The 18678-nt window shown below is 45.3% G+C and overlaps 1 protein-coding gene across 5 annotated transcripts in view; it reads right to left on the bottom strand.

The window, feature by feature from the left end:
* HM13 (histocompatibility minor 13) overlaps positions 1-7713 on the bottom strand; it is a 29210-nt gene extending 21497 nt beyond the window's left edge. For 2 of the 5 annotated variants that reach the window (XM_061630843.1, XM_061630841.1), the window contains exons 1-3: positions 7450-7712; positions 5184-5282; positions 1934-2016 (exon numbers count right to left, since the gene is read on the bottom strand). In XM_061630843.1, coding sequence (XP_061486827.1) covers positions 1934-2016; positions 5184-5282; positions 7450-7623 — 356 coding nt within the window. In that variant the 5' untranslated portion in view covers positions 7624-7712. Of the gene's footprint in view, positions 1-1933; positions 2017-5183; positions 5283-7449 lie in introns of all 5 variants that reach the window. The other 3 variants (XM_061630844.1, XM_061630845.1, XM_061630842.1) reach the window with 3 other exon arrangements.
* Positions 7714-18678: the final 10965 nt, after the last annotated feature.

The raw sequence follows: 18678 nt of genomic DNA on the forward strand, positions 1-18678 counted from the left end.
CAATGGTTTCCTCTCTCTCCCTTCTGGGACGCCAAGTTGTATATGTTGGCTAGTAACTTGTGTGGACGAGTTTGCAAGGCTAGACTAAACCTAAACTGCCTCCTGACACAACCTCTAAGGATGGGTCAAATGAAGGCCAAGGTCAAGCTTCTCGTCAGGTTTAAGAGGGAGGACAGAGTCAAGAGCCCGAGGGTAGTTTTTGATGTTATTCAGCCCACAGGAATGTCCTTATTTGCGACAGCGAAATATGGGAGGGCATGTTTGCCTCCCTGGGTGCCTTCTAAGTCAGGACAGAAATTATCATCATCATCATCATTATTATTAACAACATTTAAGTTAAGAGCAGCTGACTGCATGTGCCATTCCCAGCCCCACCACCAGCCCTGCACTAGGAATCAGCTAAGAAGCCATGTTTCATGTTAAACTTGCCACTTGGGTGAATTAGTTTGGAACTTCATATCCTGTAGCCCAGTGTTCTTCAACCATGGGTCCCCAGATGTTGATGGACTACAACTCCTATCATCCCTGACCATTTACCATGGTATCCGAGTATGATGGGACTTGTAGTCCAACAACATCCAGGGACCCAAGGCTGAAGAACAGCGCTTGAATAGCCAGTTGTATCAGCTACGCTGAACCCTAATGCTGCCTGAAAGGAGGGGGAACGTGCAGACATGGTCTTAATCCATTTGGTGGGGGGTTCTTTTAATTGCCCCCAAAGACAGCCAGGTTTTTAATATGGGGGTGCCACAAATGCAGAATCGACCAATATGAGATCCTAATTAAAAGCGGCATTCAAAGGGGGGGTATGAATTCCATTTCCAACAAGACACATTTAAGAGGGATTTTACGAAGACTGATTATAGTCCAACATAATGGTGTTTTTTTTTAAAAAAAAACCCTGATTACTGGATGTTGTGTTGTCATGGAACTGGTACTTTTCAATAAAGATTCCAAGCCAAGGCTTAAAGTTGATGCCTAGCCTTCTTAGTCAAGGAAACAGACTGTATTACAGATTGCTGAGGTTGGTTGGCCGTGCGAGAATGAATGCCACCCGTCCCCCAGGCCTGCATACAGAACTCTACAGAGGATCCTCTCCTGCAGACACCTGAGAAGCATTTCCTAGTTGTGCTAGTATAGCAGGGCTGGGGGACTTCAGAGCTGGGCCCCAAATGCAGCCCTCTAGGCCTCTATCTCACCCTCAGTTCTCTCCCCAGGCCACACCCTTTCGTGGCTCCGCTTCGCACCCCAAGTGTTTCTGGCTGGCTGGAACAAGTCCTTGAACACTGAAAATGCCTCTTGCCTGCCTGGAGGATAGAGAAGGATGTGCGAACGTGCGTAGAAACTAGCCTACCGTACAAAGGTAACATCCACCCACTCTCACCTCTGTCATGTGGCCCCCAGAAGGTTGTCCAAAAGGGAACGTGGGCCTGAAAAAAGTTCTCCACCCCTGAACTGCATGCTACCAGCTACATAGCATGGACCAGCCTCAGGCTGTGCGAACCCCTCTGATCTCATCTCTTCTCCTAATTCTGAAAGACTAGCTTGGCCACACAGAGGAAGGTGATACTAGTTGCAAAAACAGTTTTGGAAATACTCAGCTAAGGAGTATTTGCTCACTGTGTCCAAAAAGAATGCCCTGAAGTCCCAAGACCAATACATGAGTTCTGAAGAGATGTCTGGCTCCGTCTGCTTTGTAAGGGGAGAGGAGGGGGAAATTATTGAGGGAGTGCAGAGAGAGGGAATGATTTGGCAATTGCAGGAAAAAGATGAGATGAGGGACAGACAACTTTTCTACCAGCATCCCCACCACAGATCCTCTGTTTTGAAGAAAAATGCCAGTTAAGTTTAGGTTGTTTTGCTACAACTTGGTTTTCAAACATAGGGAATCACAACACACACCATTTAAGCCACCTACTATTCTGCCTTTTACCTGATGGTGTGGGAGAGGGCAAGGATACCAAGGACAAAGAAGTACATGGAGAGCAATAGGTTGATGTATTCTTGAGAAAATATCTGGAAGACAAGAAAAAAATGTCAGCTTAAACAACCAAGAGTATCCTGGAAGCATAATTGTCATTTCTGACACATCTAAACCGCAAGGTCACTATTTTAGAAAGCTGCTTTTCTTTTCATTTCTGACAGATAAGTTTGAGCAACCTTCTTCCCCAACCTGGTGCCCTCCAGATGTTTCAGACTGCAACTCCCATCAGCCCCAGCCAGCACGGCCATGGATGGGAGTTGTGTTCTGGAACATCTGGAGGGCACCAGGCTGGGCAAGGCTGGACAATGTCAAGTCAGGCATTCCCCTCCCGATTTGCTTGGAAATGTGTGTATTCTTTTCAGGAGTCTCCTCACAGTACTGCCTCTCACAGTCCCTAAAAGCAGAGATTTTAAGGGTTAATTCTCTGGTGGTGGAGGGGAGAGCCGGTGAAGAGGTTTCGACTGAAAAAATGTGATAATTACAATGAAAGCTTTCTAATATCAGAACAGTAACCATCTGTTCTTTGGTCACCTTGATAATTTCTGCAGTTGTTCCTTGTAAAAGCCTCCATTCTCCTGACCTCAAGTACAGCTTATCTAGACATCTATTTATCTTAAAATCTCTAAAACACGAACGCTGCAAGATGAACAAACAATCACCCAGGAAACACTATTTGCCAATTAGAACTATTTCATTTCCTTGCCTGCCAGTATAGGCTGTAATTGCCAGTGGCCCAAGGCTGGCTTCAACTGGCAAATACGCAGCATGAAACCACCCGGATACAACAAGGCAGCTGACACTGGAGGCCTTCAAGAGGCAGCTGGACAGCCATCTGTCGGGGATGCTTTGATTTGGATTCCTGGATTGCAGGGGGTTGGACTTGATGGCCTTGTAGGCCCCTTCCAACTCTACTATTCTATGATTCTATACTGGCCAGGGGTACCATGCTAGGGTTTGTCTGCTCCAAGGCCTCTTGCATGTCAGGAAAACAGCACTGGGGGCTTCTTCTTGTGGCTGAAGCAGACTGAAAAATCCATTTTCATGCTGCAATCCACTTTTTGGACTTTTACTGCAGCTCAGTGATTTATTTCCCACTTCACCTAAACTTTTCAGAATGGAACCTGTCCTTACCCAAATCTCTGTTTTAAGCAGAGAGGCTGGGGATGGAACTTGAGACTTCTGAACGCAAAGTTGATGCTCCACCACTGTGCTATGGGCCTATCACATGAGCAGCATAACATATTGTGGGGAGAGGACAATCATGCAATGCAACAGATCAGAAAGGTTGAGCAGAGGATCAGCACAAAAAAAGAAGAATTCCCTTTCCCTCTCAGGTCTTTCCAAGTAGTACTGGAGCTCCTGCTGTCCTATCCTGTTGTTGTTATGTGCCTTCAAGTCAATTTCGACTTATGGCGACCCTATGAATCAGCAACCTCCAAGAGCATCTGTCGTGAACCACCCTGTTCAGATCTTGTAAGTTCAGGTCTGTGGCTTCCTTTATGGAATCAATCCATCTCTTGTTTGGCCTTCCTCTTTTTCTACTCCCTTCTGTTTTCCCCAGCATTATTGTCTTTTCTAGTGAATCATGTCTTCTCATGATGTGTCCAAAGTATGATAACCTCAGTTTCATTATTTTAGCTTCTGATGATAGTTCTGGTTTAATTTGTTCTAACACCCAATTATTGGTCTTTTTTGTGGTCCATGGTATCCGCAAATCTCTCCTCCAACACCACATTTCATATGAGTTGATTTTTCTCTTATCCGCTTTTTTCACTGTCCAACTTTTTCATGCATACATAGAGATCAGGAACACCATAATCTGAATGATCCTGACTTTAGTGTTCAGTGATACAACTTTGCATATAAGGACCATTTCTAGTTCTCTCACAGCTGCCCTCCCCAGTCCTAGCCTTCTTCTTATGTCTTGACTATTGTCTCCATTTTGGATAATCTGTGCCAAGGCACTGATAATCCTCCATAAATTCAATATCCTCAGTGTCAATTTTAAAGTTACATAAATCTTCTGTTGTCATTACTTCTTGACATTCAGCTAGTCCTGCTTTTTGTGTGTGCTTTCCTCTTTAACTTTCATCAGCATTCGTTTCAAATCATTACTGGTTTCTGCTAGTAGTATGGTATCGTCTGCATATCCTAAATTATTGATATTTCTCCCTCCAATTTTCATACCTCCTTCATCTTGGTCCACTCCCACTTTCTGTATGATATCTTCTGCATATACATTAAACAAACAGGGTGACAAAACACACCCGTCTCACACCCTGGCAAGCATGAGGAATAGAGACGTCTTGGTGGTTGTGGAACCTGGATTATGAAATACCCTCCCAGGAGAGATTCACCAGGCTCTCTTTGTCTTTAGACAATTGGTGGATTTTTTATGTATTTCAGCTAATTTTTAATGTGTGGGCTTTATGAATTTTGTCTTATCTGACACTTTTAAATATTTTAGTTCTTTTATTTATTTATTTATTAAATTTATTAGTTGCCCATCTGGCTGGTTGTCCAGACACTCTGGGCGACGTACAAAATAAAAACATACAATTACATTAAAACATTAAAAATCTCAACAATAATAATAAAACCTCCAATCAGATCTGATTCGGACTACACAAATATTATATTAAATATATAATATTATTCCGCTGCCTGATTTCATATTTTTAATGCTGCCATTTGTATTGTTTCATTATATTGTTTTTAATTCTGTGATTTTTTATTCTACGTACTTTATCATGCAAGCAGCTTTGACTGCTCCTAAACAGAAAAGCTGGATAAAAATCAGCTAAAACTAAAATTTCCCCCCAAATATGTTATATTGCTTGTACAAGTAGATCCTTTATGTGAGAGGCATATCCAGCTTTTTTTGAAACCTTGGACCTGAAGATGTCTCTTGCTTCAACATCAGGAAATGAAAGAGCTTCTACCAGCATCAGACGGCTTCCAGCACCCTCTACCATAGGCCCAGGACTCCAAGTTCCATAGCTCCTAGAGGCTAGGTTGTGACATAATATGCCAGTCTGGTGACCACAAACTCGTCAGCTATTGCTAACCGTTCGGACAGGCAGGTTTCTGCCACTTCCCCTCCCTAGGAGTGATACCATTTCCTCCCCACTCACAGAAAACAGTTACTGGTTTAGCTGTGAGCCAGTAGAGAACTGTAATTCCCAGTGGTTTTACTTACTTTGAAGAAGAGATAGAGGCCTAAGAGGGTGCAGCTAGCAACGATAGGAAAGCGGGCAGCATCTCGACTAGTAATGGTTTCTGGCATATCTGAAGCATTCTAGAGGAGAAATTGTACAGATATTAGCCTGCTGTCTTAGGGTGGAAGAATAATTCATTCAGCACTCTAGAAGTAGAGATTGTCCATCTCTTGCACTGTGACTAATATTCTCTTCTCCACTTCCCACTGGAAGCAAAATAATTATGATGTAGGGCAGATATTCCATTCACCTAACCACATCAGGTTTTACAGCCCTTAAGAATGCTGCCTAATGGGACTCTCAGCCACACTTCAATCAGAAGCAAATTAGCTACCCCATCGGAATGTGCCATATGGAGACTTGCTCTGCTACACTCACAAACACACCTTTAAGAGTGTTTTTCAGTTTCTCAAGGACATTCATCAGTTATACCAGACTTGAAAGTAGTCCATGGACAGCAAAAAATCCCCTCCAGGGATTCAAGAAGGGGAAACTACAATAAGTTGGAAAGTAACTGCATGGCATAAGAGATCATCAGAGATGCGTGCAGGCAGGCTTATAACTTTTATGTCTGAATTATCCCACCTCTGAAACAATTAATTATTTTGACCATCTTGGGTGGGAACTACGAACTGACTCCCATGTATTTACACAACTTGCAGCACTAAAACAACACAAGTTGATTATGTATTACTTATTTATGTATTTATTTGATTTATATCCCACCCTTCCTTCCAGCAGGAACCCAGGGCAGTACCAGATGAAGTACTTTTTGCCTTATAACCAATGCCTGCCAACCTCAGTGCTTGAATCCATGATGATCCACTGCAAAAAGGGAATAAAAATATTTCTTATATACAGGCTACATAATACTCACAATTTCATAAAGAAAAGAAATGTTCAGAACGGTACTAAGATAGCTTATGCAAAACATGGCCTCTACTAAAGAAGGGCATCCTCCTCTGCACACAGCTGGCCGCAATGCCAGCCCAAAGCAGCACTGAACTGTCTGAAGAGGAGGAGCATGCTTTTTTATTTCGCCCTGTTGCCTGCAAACACGTCGGTTGACCTCCTTCCGTTCTCTCTCACACCCTCCAAACTCTTCGAAAGGTGTACACTCGGAGCAAACAGGAATAAACGTAAAAAACAGGCCACCACCAGCACAGACTAAAGTGCCTCTCCTTTCAATTTGGAAGGGAGATGAAAACAAGAAACATTCACAGGTGTGCACATTAAGAGACTACGGAAAGGACGGGAGAACCCACAGATTTCAATCACAAGATGCCAAAGGAGTTAATGGGAGGCACACTGTTAAACTCCCTACACGCGCCTGGGAAAAGCAGTATGTGTGAATGTGGCTCAGTGGCTGACAGCTGTGGCTCAGTGACAGAATACCTGCGTTGCATGCAAAAGGACTCAATGTCTCCCTGCCAGAAACCCTGGACAGCCCCTGCCAGTTAGCGCAAACCATAGTGAGCTAGATGGACCAATGGTCTGACTCAGATCTAAGAGGCAGCAGAACAGACAGCTCTGGACATGCTACAACTTAAAGGACACATTAGGCAGGCTACTCAAGTACAGCCTGTGCAGACAACATGACATCGTAACACTACATGTACGTGGAGCAGACAGAGAAGAGGTAGCCCTGCTTTTTAACACAGGTACTAGTACAGACTGCTGTCAAAAGGTGTCTATCCAGACACCAGGGGTAAAGGAAGACAACTGCAGCAAGTACAACGACTGCAGGGGTTGTAAGTGAGCCAAGGAATACAAGAATTCCAGGAAAGTTATGCTCCTCTGCTGCCCCCATTTTCTCTTTAGAGATAGACTGTCTCTGTGCACAGAAGCTCCACTTACCTACCATGACTAATTACTGCCAATAGCAGCATTCTCCTCCCCAAGAAACTCAAAAAGCTGAACTTACACCTAGTTAGGCCACTGGTCCATCTAGCTCAGCACTGCCTACTCTGACTGGCAGTTGCTCGCCTGGATTTCAAAGAGAGACTCTTGCCCGGGCCTATCTGAGGATGACGGGGATTGAACCTGGGGCCCTTTGCATGCAAGCAACTGCTCTGCCACTGAGCTACGCCCCTTGCTAAATCTCTTCTACCAATCCACCTGGGCGAGCGGCCATCCGCGCATCTTGTGGCGGGGAGTTCCGCCGGTCAATGGCGGGAGCGGTCTGCGCCTTCCCTACCCCACCTCGCAGGGATCCCTGCGCGCCCCCCTCATCTCGGCCCGGCTCACCTTCCCTTTCGCGCAAGTGACGGAGCGCAGCGCCCCGAAGAAGATGGGCAGGAGGGCCATGAGCACCAGGCTGCCGTAGGCCAGCGCCATGCCCTCGGGGGTGGCAGGGGGCCGCGCCCCGGCCGAGGGGGCTTCCCCGGCCCCGCTACCGTTGTGCGCCTCGGCCTGCTCCATTGCCTCCAGTCCCCAACGCAGTCCGCACTTCCGGCCGGGCAGACTCAGCCTCACCACCACCCAGGGACACGTTCCCTTAAGAGCCGGAAGTGCATCGCGGCGCATGCGCAGGCGGCCCTCAAAGTGGCCCCGCCCCTTGGATACAGCGCCTGGCCTCCGTTGCTAAGGAACCTGTCGCTTAGCCCTGCATCCTCCCCCCGCAGAAGGATGCTGAAGGTGGGGGGGAGGCTTCATGCCACCGCCAGGCGCCCCTTTTCCCTGGGCTTAGCCCGTTCGCCCCGGGGACTGGCGGACCCTCTGCTCAAATAGGGTGGCTCAAGTCCCAACTGCAGTAGCCACACACAGACCTCTTTCATTTCAGAGCTGTAACCCGAAACTCTAGCTAATAAGTATAATTGAAAGTCTGTGTTGCATTCTGAATGCTGTGCATAGTTCTGGCCATCAGATTTTAGTAGATATGATAGAGCTAGAAAACATTTGGAAAGGGGACTCCAAAATGATCAGCGGGCACCTTTAGAGTATCTTCCCTAAAAGGAAAGGATAGCCTGTTTGGGGCAATTTGGTTGTGCTTTTTCTCCAAAAAAAGAGATGTATCAAATTATGTATGGAGTAGAGAAAAAGAGAACCCATAAGATAACAGAGATGGTGCCTGTCTAATATTTAAGGGGAGGGAATTCCAAAGGGTAGGCGCCACTAAAGTAAAAGTCCGTTTCCTATTTTGTGCGGAACGGATCTCCTGATAAGATGGTATCTGCAGGAGGCCTTCACCTGCAGAGAGCAGTGATTGACTGAGTATATAAGGGATAAGACGGTCTTTCAGGCACTGTATCCTGGTCTCAAGCTGTATAGAGCTTTGTACACCAAAACCAGAGGCCTGGTACCTAATTAATTACATTTATATTCCACCCTTCCTCCCAGAAGAAGCCTAGGGCAGCAAACAGAAACATTAAAATTACATTTAAAACATCTTAAAAACAAAATCTTCAAAAACATCTTTTTAAAAAAAATATATAAAAACAACAGATGCAGACTGGGATTACTTAAAAGGCTTGTTGAAAGGAAGGTCTTCAATAGGTGCCAAAAAGGCAACAGAGATGGCGCCTGTCTAATAATTGAAATTGAATGAAATTGATGGGCAGGAGATTCAGGACAGGCAAAAAGGAAACACCACACAAAGCATACTTAATTTAAAAAGTGTGTGTAAAGTTACACAGTGCCTGGTTAACTTATGGTTAATGGTGATGACCACAAGCTAGATGGCTTTAAAGGGGGATTTGACAAATTCATGGAGCAATCAGTCTATCAATGGTTATTAGTCATGATGGCTCTACCTCCATGTTCAGAGGCAAGGTGCCACTGAATACTACTATTGCTGTGGGATAAGAGTGGTGGAGGAGAGCTACTGTCCTTGTGAGCTACATGTCTGCAGAAGGATCTGGCTGGCCACTGAGAGAAACAGAATGATAGACTTGTCCCCTGGGGCTTTTATACCCACACCCACCCACCCACCCACCCACCCACTCACACACACACACGCACACACACACACACACACAGAGAGAGAGAGAGAGAGAGAGAGAGAGAGATTCATGCATCAGTCAAAGTGGTCTCTAGTCCATGAAAACATGTGCCACAATAACTTTGCTAGTCTTTGAGGCTCAACAAGATCTGCATCTTCATTTTTCAACTTAGTATAGGACTAAATTATAAGTGTCTGGAACAGCTTTTGACCCAGATGTCCAAGCTCTGAAGATAGAGATACAAGGCGCTGATTGGCGAGGGCAGTATTTTCTCCACCTAGCCCTCACTTCTCTCTCTCTCTCTCTCTCTCTCTCTCTCTCTCACGCTCACACACACGCACACCGCTTCCGCTTAAGCAGTTCTGCTCTGAAGTCACAGAGAGATTGAGGAGGAGCCAGGGAAGGAGAAAATCAATTAGTTGTTAGGATATTATTTTTCCCTTTCAATCATAATTCTGCTGTTACTGGCTCAACTTAGGGCTTTTGATGTCATGATGCTCTGCTTGGAGATCTCTGTCTGCAGCTAGTGTGAGAAAGACAAGCCACTCCAACACATCCCGGGTGAGTTAAATGACAGCAGAGGATGCAAAGCAGAGAAGAAAACACTGGCCAAGACAATCAGCTCTCTTCTCCAGCCATATCTGCCTCTTCCAGCTGTGCTGGCTGGGGCTGATGGGAGTTGTAGTCCAAAATGTCTGGTGAGCACCAGATAAGCAAAGGCGATCTTCTGTTAGGTCTCACAGCCTCTAGAGGGCAGCACAAACTCACTTCATGATGTCAAAAGAGACCTTTCCTACAACAAACTCCCCCCCCCCGCCCCTCTGCCAGTGTATAGGGCTGTGGAGTTAGACTGACTTCATTTTCTTTCTTTAGTGGTATTTTAATGTCAGGGCACGTCCCTGCATTTTCAGCTTTTCACAATTAACGGGGTGGGACAGTGGGAGTGCCTGCCAGGCCCAAAAGTTTAGCTTTCACTGACATCACGGCAGTGAGTTTGCATAGTGACATATTCCTGCTGTTTAGAAAATTATTTCTTCCTATTCTGAAGGCTCAGGTAACAACAAAACTCAGGGGGGAAATGAATACAATAAAGCAATGCTTTAAAACTTTTAAATACTTTTTTTTGAAGTCAAAGGCTGCAATTGCACAATAATAAAGAAACATGTATATATGTGTGTATAACAAGCAGCTTAAAAACAAGTCCCCACCATCACCAGAAATATCTACTAACATTGCTCACCAAGTGGGATAACTTCCACTTACTAAAACTATCACCATCTCTTCTTCAACCTCCCTGCCACCTTTTGCATTGCTGCTCATGCACAGCAGTTGAAGACTTTTGGATGGCAGGCTCTGAGGATATGTAATTGGGTTCACGGGTAAGAATAACCTTGGGAATGACTATTGCTGCAACCATCAGCCCATCTCGCAGGCTGTTCCTTTGGCTGAATGGCTCAAGTGGAGCACAAGTGGAGTGGCTCATTGCAGGTAGAAAATGAACCCCCCTGGGTGCTGGACCTCGTGGGAAGCTGTTGGTGTGACCCTTCCCACCGTTTAACCAGTTTCAAGCATGTCATTGCAAACCTCACCACCACCACAAAACAAAACCAGGAGCTGGGATGATGTGGCTGAAATAGGCCAAACCATACAGAAAGCTGATTCCCAGAAAATGCCACACCTGCATGGCTCCATTTTCAAGCTGCTCCTTCTGAATATGTGAACCCCAGCTTCCTCTTCCCATCTGCCTCTCTCTGGGACCCTTTCATTTGCAGATCCACCTGGGTGCCATTTGCAGTGGAATTTAGTGAACAAGTCCCCAGTGAAACTGCCTTGTAAATGAAATCAAATGTTCCACATAGCTGGAAGAGAGCCAAGGATCTCTGGAAAATTGGCTAGAATGTGTGTTTTCCTTTGGAATACTTCCTCCCCTTCTGGGTTGTTGTCAGGCTTGGTGTGTGTGGCTATTGGTGGATCGGGGCTTCACTTGCTTGTGGATTGACTCCTTTTGTTCATCTCTTTGTGGACTTTTCATGTGCTGAGGCCTTACCGTTCCACATCCAAGGCTACTTTTGTAAGTCTGTCCTGAACTACAACCTTTTACTAAGAGGAGTGCCAGATCCTTCCCCTGATCCCATATCATAAGAACATAAGAGGAGTCCTACTGGATGTAATTAAATCTACTCCCCTGCTACCCACAGTGGCTAGCCAGATGTCTTTGGCATATATACACAGGCAGGGCTTGAAGGAAATTGCACATCAGGTTTAATTTCCAGCAAGGGCTGCTAGCTTTCCAACTGGTGACTGCAAGGGTGCTGTTAAAGGCTTGAGGTGCCACAGGCATCAGGCCAGGGCTGGAAAACATTTTTCAGTGTGAGAGCTCCATTTCTTCATGGCCAACCTTCTGGGGGTCACATGCAAGTGGTAGATGGGCCACTTACCTTTGCCAGGCCAAACCAATTGAGGAGGGAGCAAGGAAGGGTCAGTGACGGGTGTGGCCTGGGGGGAGGGGGTGTGGCTTGGAGATTACCACAAGGGCCAGGTAGACAGGCTTGGTGGCCTGCGTCCTGCGCAAGTCAATTTGCATTCTCAGTGCTTGATATACATTTGACCTGGTTCTGGTTCATATATTCCTGTCGAGATTTCACAGCTCATCATTTGATGCCTTGAATCCTAGTCAAATGTGCAAACCATCTCTGTTGTATTTTGAATTGTCTTCTGGTGACATGACGATGGTTCTGATGGCCTGTGGGGATCTAAGATAGTTCGTTCACCTATTGAAGTCATCATGATGGCCAAACAACTTGTGGAGTTTACTGCTTGATGGCAGCAAACAAGATGTCTTCGAAATATCTTTTTAAAAAGGATTATATGAATTCATGAAGGATGTTAGATGAATTCAGTGGATATTAGGCATAACAGCTAATCACAATTGGAAAACAAGGGGAAAGACTACACCGCCACCTCTTTGAGCCAATCTCTCTGCAACATAGAAAGATTGGGCTTCTCCCCTGAACAATATAATATAAAATATAATGTCGTAATTTCTATTGAGTTGTATAACAGAGCGGAGCGTATTGAGCGAGCTTATGTGTGTGTGTCTGAATCTTTGCTAAGATTCTACCTTCCCTGCAGATTAGTCAGACAGAGACTTTAAGCTTTAAAATGAGAAACAACTACTTTATTCTGGAAGTACATGCTTGATAGGAAAGAGTTCTATATCTAGCTACTAGTAACATAGACTAACATAGACTGGTCGCATATGTGTTCCAGTCATGACAGAGAAGCAAAGTTTCTAGATATTCTAAATGACTATTCCCTAGACCAGTTGGTCATGGAACCGACCAGAGGGACGGCAACCCTGGACTTAATCCTCAGTGGGGACCGGGACCTGGTGCGAGATGTAAGTGTTGTTGAACCGACTGGGAGCAGTGACCACAGTGCTATTAAATTAAACATACATGTAAATGGCCAATTGCCAAGAAAATCCAACACGGTCACATTTGACTTCAAAAGAGGAAACTTCACAAAAATGAGGGGATTGGTAAAAAGAAAGCTGAAAAACAAAGTCCAGAGGGTCACATCACTCGAAAATGCTTGGAAGTTGTTTAAAAACATTATATTAGAAGCTCAACTGGAGTGCATACCGCAGATCAGAAAAGGTACCGCCAGGGCCAAGAAGATGCCAGCATGGTTAACAAGCAAAGTCAAGGAAGCTCTTAGAGGCAAAAAGTCTTCCTTCAGAAAATGGAAGTCTTGTCCAAATGAAGAAAATAAAAAAGAACACAAACTCTGGCAAAAGAAATGCAAGAAGACAATAAGGGATGCTAAAAAAGAATTTGAGGAGCACATTGCTAAGAACATAAAAACCAACAACAAAAAATTCTATAAATACATTCAAAGCAGGAGACCATCTAGGGAGGCGATTGGACCCTTGGATGATAAGGGAGTCAAAGGTGTACTAAAGAACGATAAGGAGATTGCAGAGAAGCTAAATGACTTCTTTGCATCTGTCTTCACAGTGGAAGATATAGGGCAGATCCCTGAACCTGAACTAACATTTGCAGGAAGGGATTCTGAGGAACTGAGACAAATAGTGGTAACGAGAGAGGAAGTTCTAGGCTTAATGGACAATATAAAAACTGACAAATCACCGGGCCCGGATGGCATCCACCCGAGAGTTCTCAAAGAACTCAAAGGTGAAATTGCTGATCTGCTAACTAAAATATGTAACTTGTCCCTCGGGTCCTCCTCCGTGCCTGAGGACTGGAAAGTGGCAAATGTAACACCAATCTTCAAAAAGGGATCCAGAGGGGATCCCGGAAATTACAGGCCAGTTAGCTTAACTTCTGTCCCTGGAAAACTGGTAGAAAGTATTATTAAAGCTAGATTAACTAAGCACATAGAAGAACAAGCCTTGCTGAAGCAGAGCCAGCATGGCTTCTGCAAGGGAAAGTCCTGTCTCAGTAACCTATTAGAATTCTTTGAGAGTGTCAACAAGCATATAGATAGAGGTGATCCAGTGGACATAGTGTACTTAGACTTTCAAAAAGCGTTTGACAAGGTACCTCACCAAAGACTTCTGAGGAAGCTTAGCAGTCGTGGAATAAGAGGAGAGGTCCTCTTGTGGATAAGGAATTGGTTAAGAAGCAGAAAGCAGAGAGTAGGAATCAAAGGACAGTTCTCCCAATGGAGGGCTGTAGAAAGTGGAGTCCCTCAAGGATCGGTATTGGGACCTGTACTTTTCAACTTGTTCATTAATGACCTAGAATTAGGAGTGAGCAGTGAAGTGGCCAAGTTTGCTGATGACACTAAATTGTTCAGGGTTGTTAAAACAAAAAGGGATTGTGAAGAGCTCCAAAAAGACCTCTCCAAACTGAGTGAATGGGCGGAAAAATGGCAAATGCAATTCAATATAAACAAGTGTAAAATTATGCATATTGGAGCAAAACATCTTAATTTCATATATACGCTCATGGGCTCTGAACTGGCGGTGACCGACCAGGAGAGAGACCTCGGGGTTGTAGTGGACAGCACAATGAAAATGTCGACCCAGTGTGCGGCAGCTGTGAAAAAGGCAAATTCCATGCTAGCGATAATTAGGAAAGGTATTGAAAATAAAACAGCCGATATCATCATGCCGTTGTATAAATCTATGGTGCGGCCGCATTTGGAATACTGTGTGCAGTTCTGGTCACCTCATCTCAAAAAGGATATTATAGAGTTGGAAAAGGTTCAGAAGAGGGCAACCAGAATGATCAAGGGGATGGAGCGACTCCCTTACGAGGAAAGGTTGCAGCATTTGGGGCTTTTTAGTTTAGAGAAAAGGCGGGTCAGAGGAGACATGATAGAAGTGTATAAAATTATGCATGGCATTGAGAAAGTGGATAGAGAAAAGTTCTTCTCCCTCTCTCATAATACTAGAACTCGTGGACATTCAAAGAAGCTGAATGTTGGAAGATTCAGGACAGACAAAAGGAAGTACTTCTTTACTCAGCGCATAGTTAAACTATGGAATTTGCTCCCACAAGATGCAGTAATGGCCACCAGCTTGGACAGCTTTAAAAGATTAGACAAATTCATGGAGGACAGGGCTATCAATGGCTACTAGCCGTGATGGCTGTGCTGTGCCACCCTAGTCAGAGGCAGCATGCTTCTGAAAACCAGTTGCCGGAAGCCTCAGAAGGGGAGAGTGTTCTTGCACTCGGGTCCTGCTTGCAGGCTTCCCCCAGGCACCTGGTTGGCCACTGTGAGAACAGGATGCTGGACTAGATGGGCCACTGGCCTGATCCAGCAGGCTCTTCTTATGTTCTTAGCTAACTAGCTATGTTGGAGCAGTCTGCACTGAGCCCAGTGCAGCTCTCATGCTGGTTGAGAGGGAGAGACAAAGGAAAGATGTCTGCTCCCCTCTCGAGAGAGAAGAAGGAACTGGGAAGGCGGGAAGGAACTGGGATCAACATCCTTTGCATATCAGTCTAGCAGGAGGGGGAGAGACGGCAAGGATCAAAGGACAGGTATAGCCTAGCAACAAAGAGGTCTCCTCCCTAGCTACCCTTTTTAACCCAATGCAGCCTCTGCCCACCAAGTTGAAGTTGAACCTCATACATTCCAACATATAAAAAGGGGGGAAGAGTGTGGGCTTCTCTTCTTCCTCCTCCCCACCCCCAGAAATCATACTGTTGCCATTCAGTGACCTGAGGATAACCAGGAATGGACTTTCGTTTGGAAGAACAGTGGACAGTTCTTGTACTCAACACAAATTCCTGAGCTCAGAATTTATTAATTCTAAGAATATCTCTTTTGCACCAGGCTCTGGTTGGTGGATCCTGGGGTCTAGTAAAACACACACACACACACACACACACACACACACACACAAAGGTAGATGCAGCAAGCCAGAAGTCTGCCCACTTCTGATTTAGGGTACAGGTTGGGGAGGTACATATGGGAAGAGGCCATGTAGGCCTTTATGGGTCAAAACCAACATATTGGATGGGGCCTGGAAACAAGTTACAAGTCTTTAAGGAACCTCAAGACTCATATGGAATTCTCTCAAGCAAGAGACAGTGATAGCAATTTTGGCTTCAAAAGAGGATTAGACAAATTCACAGAAGATAAGGCTTTAAAAGAAACGGGGGGTGCCACAGCATCTGATTGTCCTGATGCGTAACCTATACTCTGGACAAGAGGCTACTGTAAGGACAGAATATGGAGAAACTGACTGGTTCCCCATCGGAAAGGGTGTGAGACAGGGTTGTATTTTATCACCCTATTTATTTAATCTTTATGCAGATCGTATCATATGGAAAGCGGGAGTGGACCAAGATAAAGGAGGTGTGAAAATTGGAGGGACAAATATAAGCAACAACAACAACAAATAAATAATAAAATGGAGGGAGAAGTATCAGTAATTTAAGATATGCAGACGATACCATACTACTAGCAGAAACCAGTAATACTTTGAAACGAATGCTGATGAAAGTTAAAGAGGAAAGCACAGAAGCAGGACTACAGCTGAATGTCAAGGAGACTAAAGTAATGACAACAGAAGATTTATGTATCTTTACAGTTGACAATGAGGACATGGAACTTGTCCAGAATTATCAATATCTTGGCACAGTCATTAACCAAAATGGAGACAATAGTCAATAAATCAGAAGAAGGCTAGGACTGGGGAGGGCAGCTGTGAAAGAACTAGAAAAGGTCCTCAAATCCAAAGTTGTATCACTGAACACCAAAGTCAGGATCATTCAGACCATGGTATTCCTGATCTCTATGTATGGATGTGAAAGTTGGACAGTGAAAAAAGCGGATCAGAGAAAAATCAACTCATTTGAAATGTGGTGTTGGAGGAGAGCTTTGTGCATACCATGGACTGTGAAAAAGACAAATAATTGGGTGTTAGAACAAATTAAACCAGAACTATCACTAGAAGCTAAAATGATGAAACTGAGGTTATCATACTTTCGAAACATAATGAGAAGACATGATTCACTAGAAAAGACAATAATGCTGGGAAAAAGAGAAGGGAGTAGAAAAAGAGGAAGGCCAAACAAGAGATGGATTGATTCCATCAAGGAAGCCACAGACCTGAACTTACAGGATCTGAACAGGGTGGTTCACGACAGATGCTCTTGGAGGTCGCTGATTCATAGGGTCACCATAAGTCGTGATCGACTTGAAGGCACATAACAACAAGGCTATCAGGGGCTACTAGCCATGATGGCTATATTATACCTCCACTGATGGAGGCAGTATGGCTCTGAATGCCAATTGCGGAGGAGCACAAAGGGGAGAGTGCTGTTGTGCTTAGGTCCTGCTTGTGGGTTTCCCAGAAGACACATCTGTTTGGCCACTGTGAGAACAAGATGATGGACTCAGTGGGCCGTTGGCCTGATTCAGCTGTGGGACAGTTCTTATGTTCCTATTTTTGCTTTTGCTGCAACAGACTAACATGGCTGCCCTCTGGAAAGCTTGAGTTTGTGGTCCTAGTCACTGGCTCTGCTTCATCTACTAGGCTTCACTTTCAAACCCATATTAACATTGTCCGTCTTCGTAACTACCGGGTGCCTGGATGTGTAGAGTAGCAAGGCAAAGCCGTTCCCACATCCAAGTTCTCCAGTTCTAAAATGGAGTGGTCGCCTCTTCCCGTTGCTGCCACATCCTCCCTGTGATGCATTCAGTCCTTTGCCTCTTCTGAATGTTCTCGTGACCCCATCAAAATTCTGAATGGATGCAGAACCTGGGTGGGGGTGGAGGAGGGGAAGAGTCTTTAAATATGTACCCTTTTTTTAAAAAAGTCCAGCAATCTATTTTAAGGCTCTAGAAGGGGTGATTCATCATTTCACATTTCAGCCTAAGAGCAGAGATAAAAGGCTCAAGGGAGCGTTGACTCTTGTTATATATTCCTTTCCTTTCCGATCTGGCCTTTTTCCTGAGACGTGCTCTTTCCATTGGACAAAATCCACCAGCGAATCCTCCCGCACGAGTCCCGCTGAAGTGGAACATCAGAAGCTCTCTTACACTGAGTCAGACCACTGGTTCATCTAGCTCAGGTATCAGAGCTTGAAAAAGTTACTTTTTTGAACTACAACTCCCATCAGCCCCAGCCAGCATGGCCACTGGATTGGGCTGTTGGGAGTTGTAGTTCAAAAAAGTAACTTTTCCAAGCTCTGCGTCAGCGTTGTCCACACAGACTGGCAGCTGCTGTCCAGGTTTCAGACCACTCTCAGCCCTACTTTAAGATGCTGGGGGTTGATTTGGGGACCCATGCACGCAAAGCAGATGCTCTGCCCCTGAGCTGCACAACAATGCTCCCATCATTTCGCAAAGGGACGAATCGGAAGGAGTCACGGAGTGCAGGCAGAAGGTCCCAGGTTCAATCTCTGGCATTATCAGTTAAAAATAAAGGAAGAAGACCTCTGCTCAAGACCGGGGACAGCCGCTGCGGGTCAGACTACTAGAGCATTGTGCTAGAGGGACCATTGGCTGTTTCATATTTTCAAAGAGGTTTGCTCAGGAAAGCATCCCAGGAGATTGTGCCCACTGCCATTAACTTGACCACAGTTGGTCTGGCAAGGTATGCGGAACGTGGAAAGAAAAGTCCGTGCCGCCTGTGGGACACAAAAGTTAAGTGTGGTGAATATCATGATCTTGTCCAATGCTGGATCCCATGGAAAGAGAGGCAAGGCTGGTCCATGGACAGTTCCAAGTGAGTAACTTGCTTCAACAAAGGTTGGAACCAGACTGAGTCCTTTTAAGCCTCTGCCTCCTCCAGGCTCCCCCCACTGTACAGAACTTCAGAGCCTGTGGCCTGAAGAGGGGCACTCCTCCTCTGTCCCATAGCCTCCCTCCTGGTGCGCTACGTGTGGGGTTGGACTGGTGATGTGCGGTGGGAGACATCTAGTTCCGCAGGCTCAGGAGAAGGTGCCCCTGAGGGTCCAGGCTCTGGAAGGTCCTTCTGGGGGCTCCTGCCCAACAGGTGCAAAGGTCTCCCTATCTTCAGCAGTCAGCTCTGAACTTGGCTCCTCATCCGGTG

This window comes from Rhineura floridana, chromosome 6, assembly GCF_030035675.1.
Source record: "Rhineura floridana isolate rRhiFlo1 chromosome 6, rRhiFlo1.hap2, whole genome shotgun sequence".
NCBI classification, from domain to species: domain Eukaryota; kingdom Metazoa; phylum Chordata; class Lepidosauria; order Squamata; family Rhineuridae; genus Rhineura; species Rhineura floridana.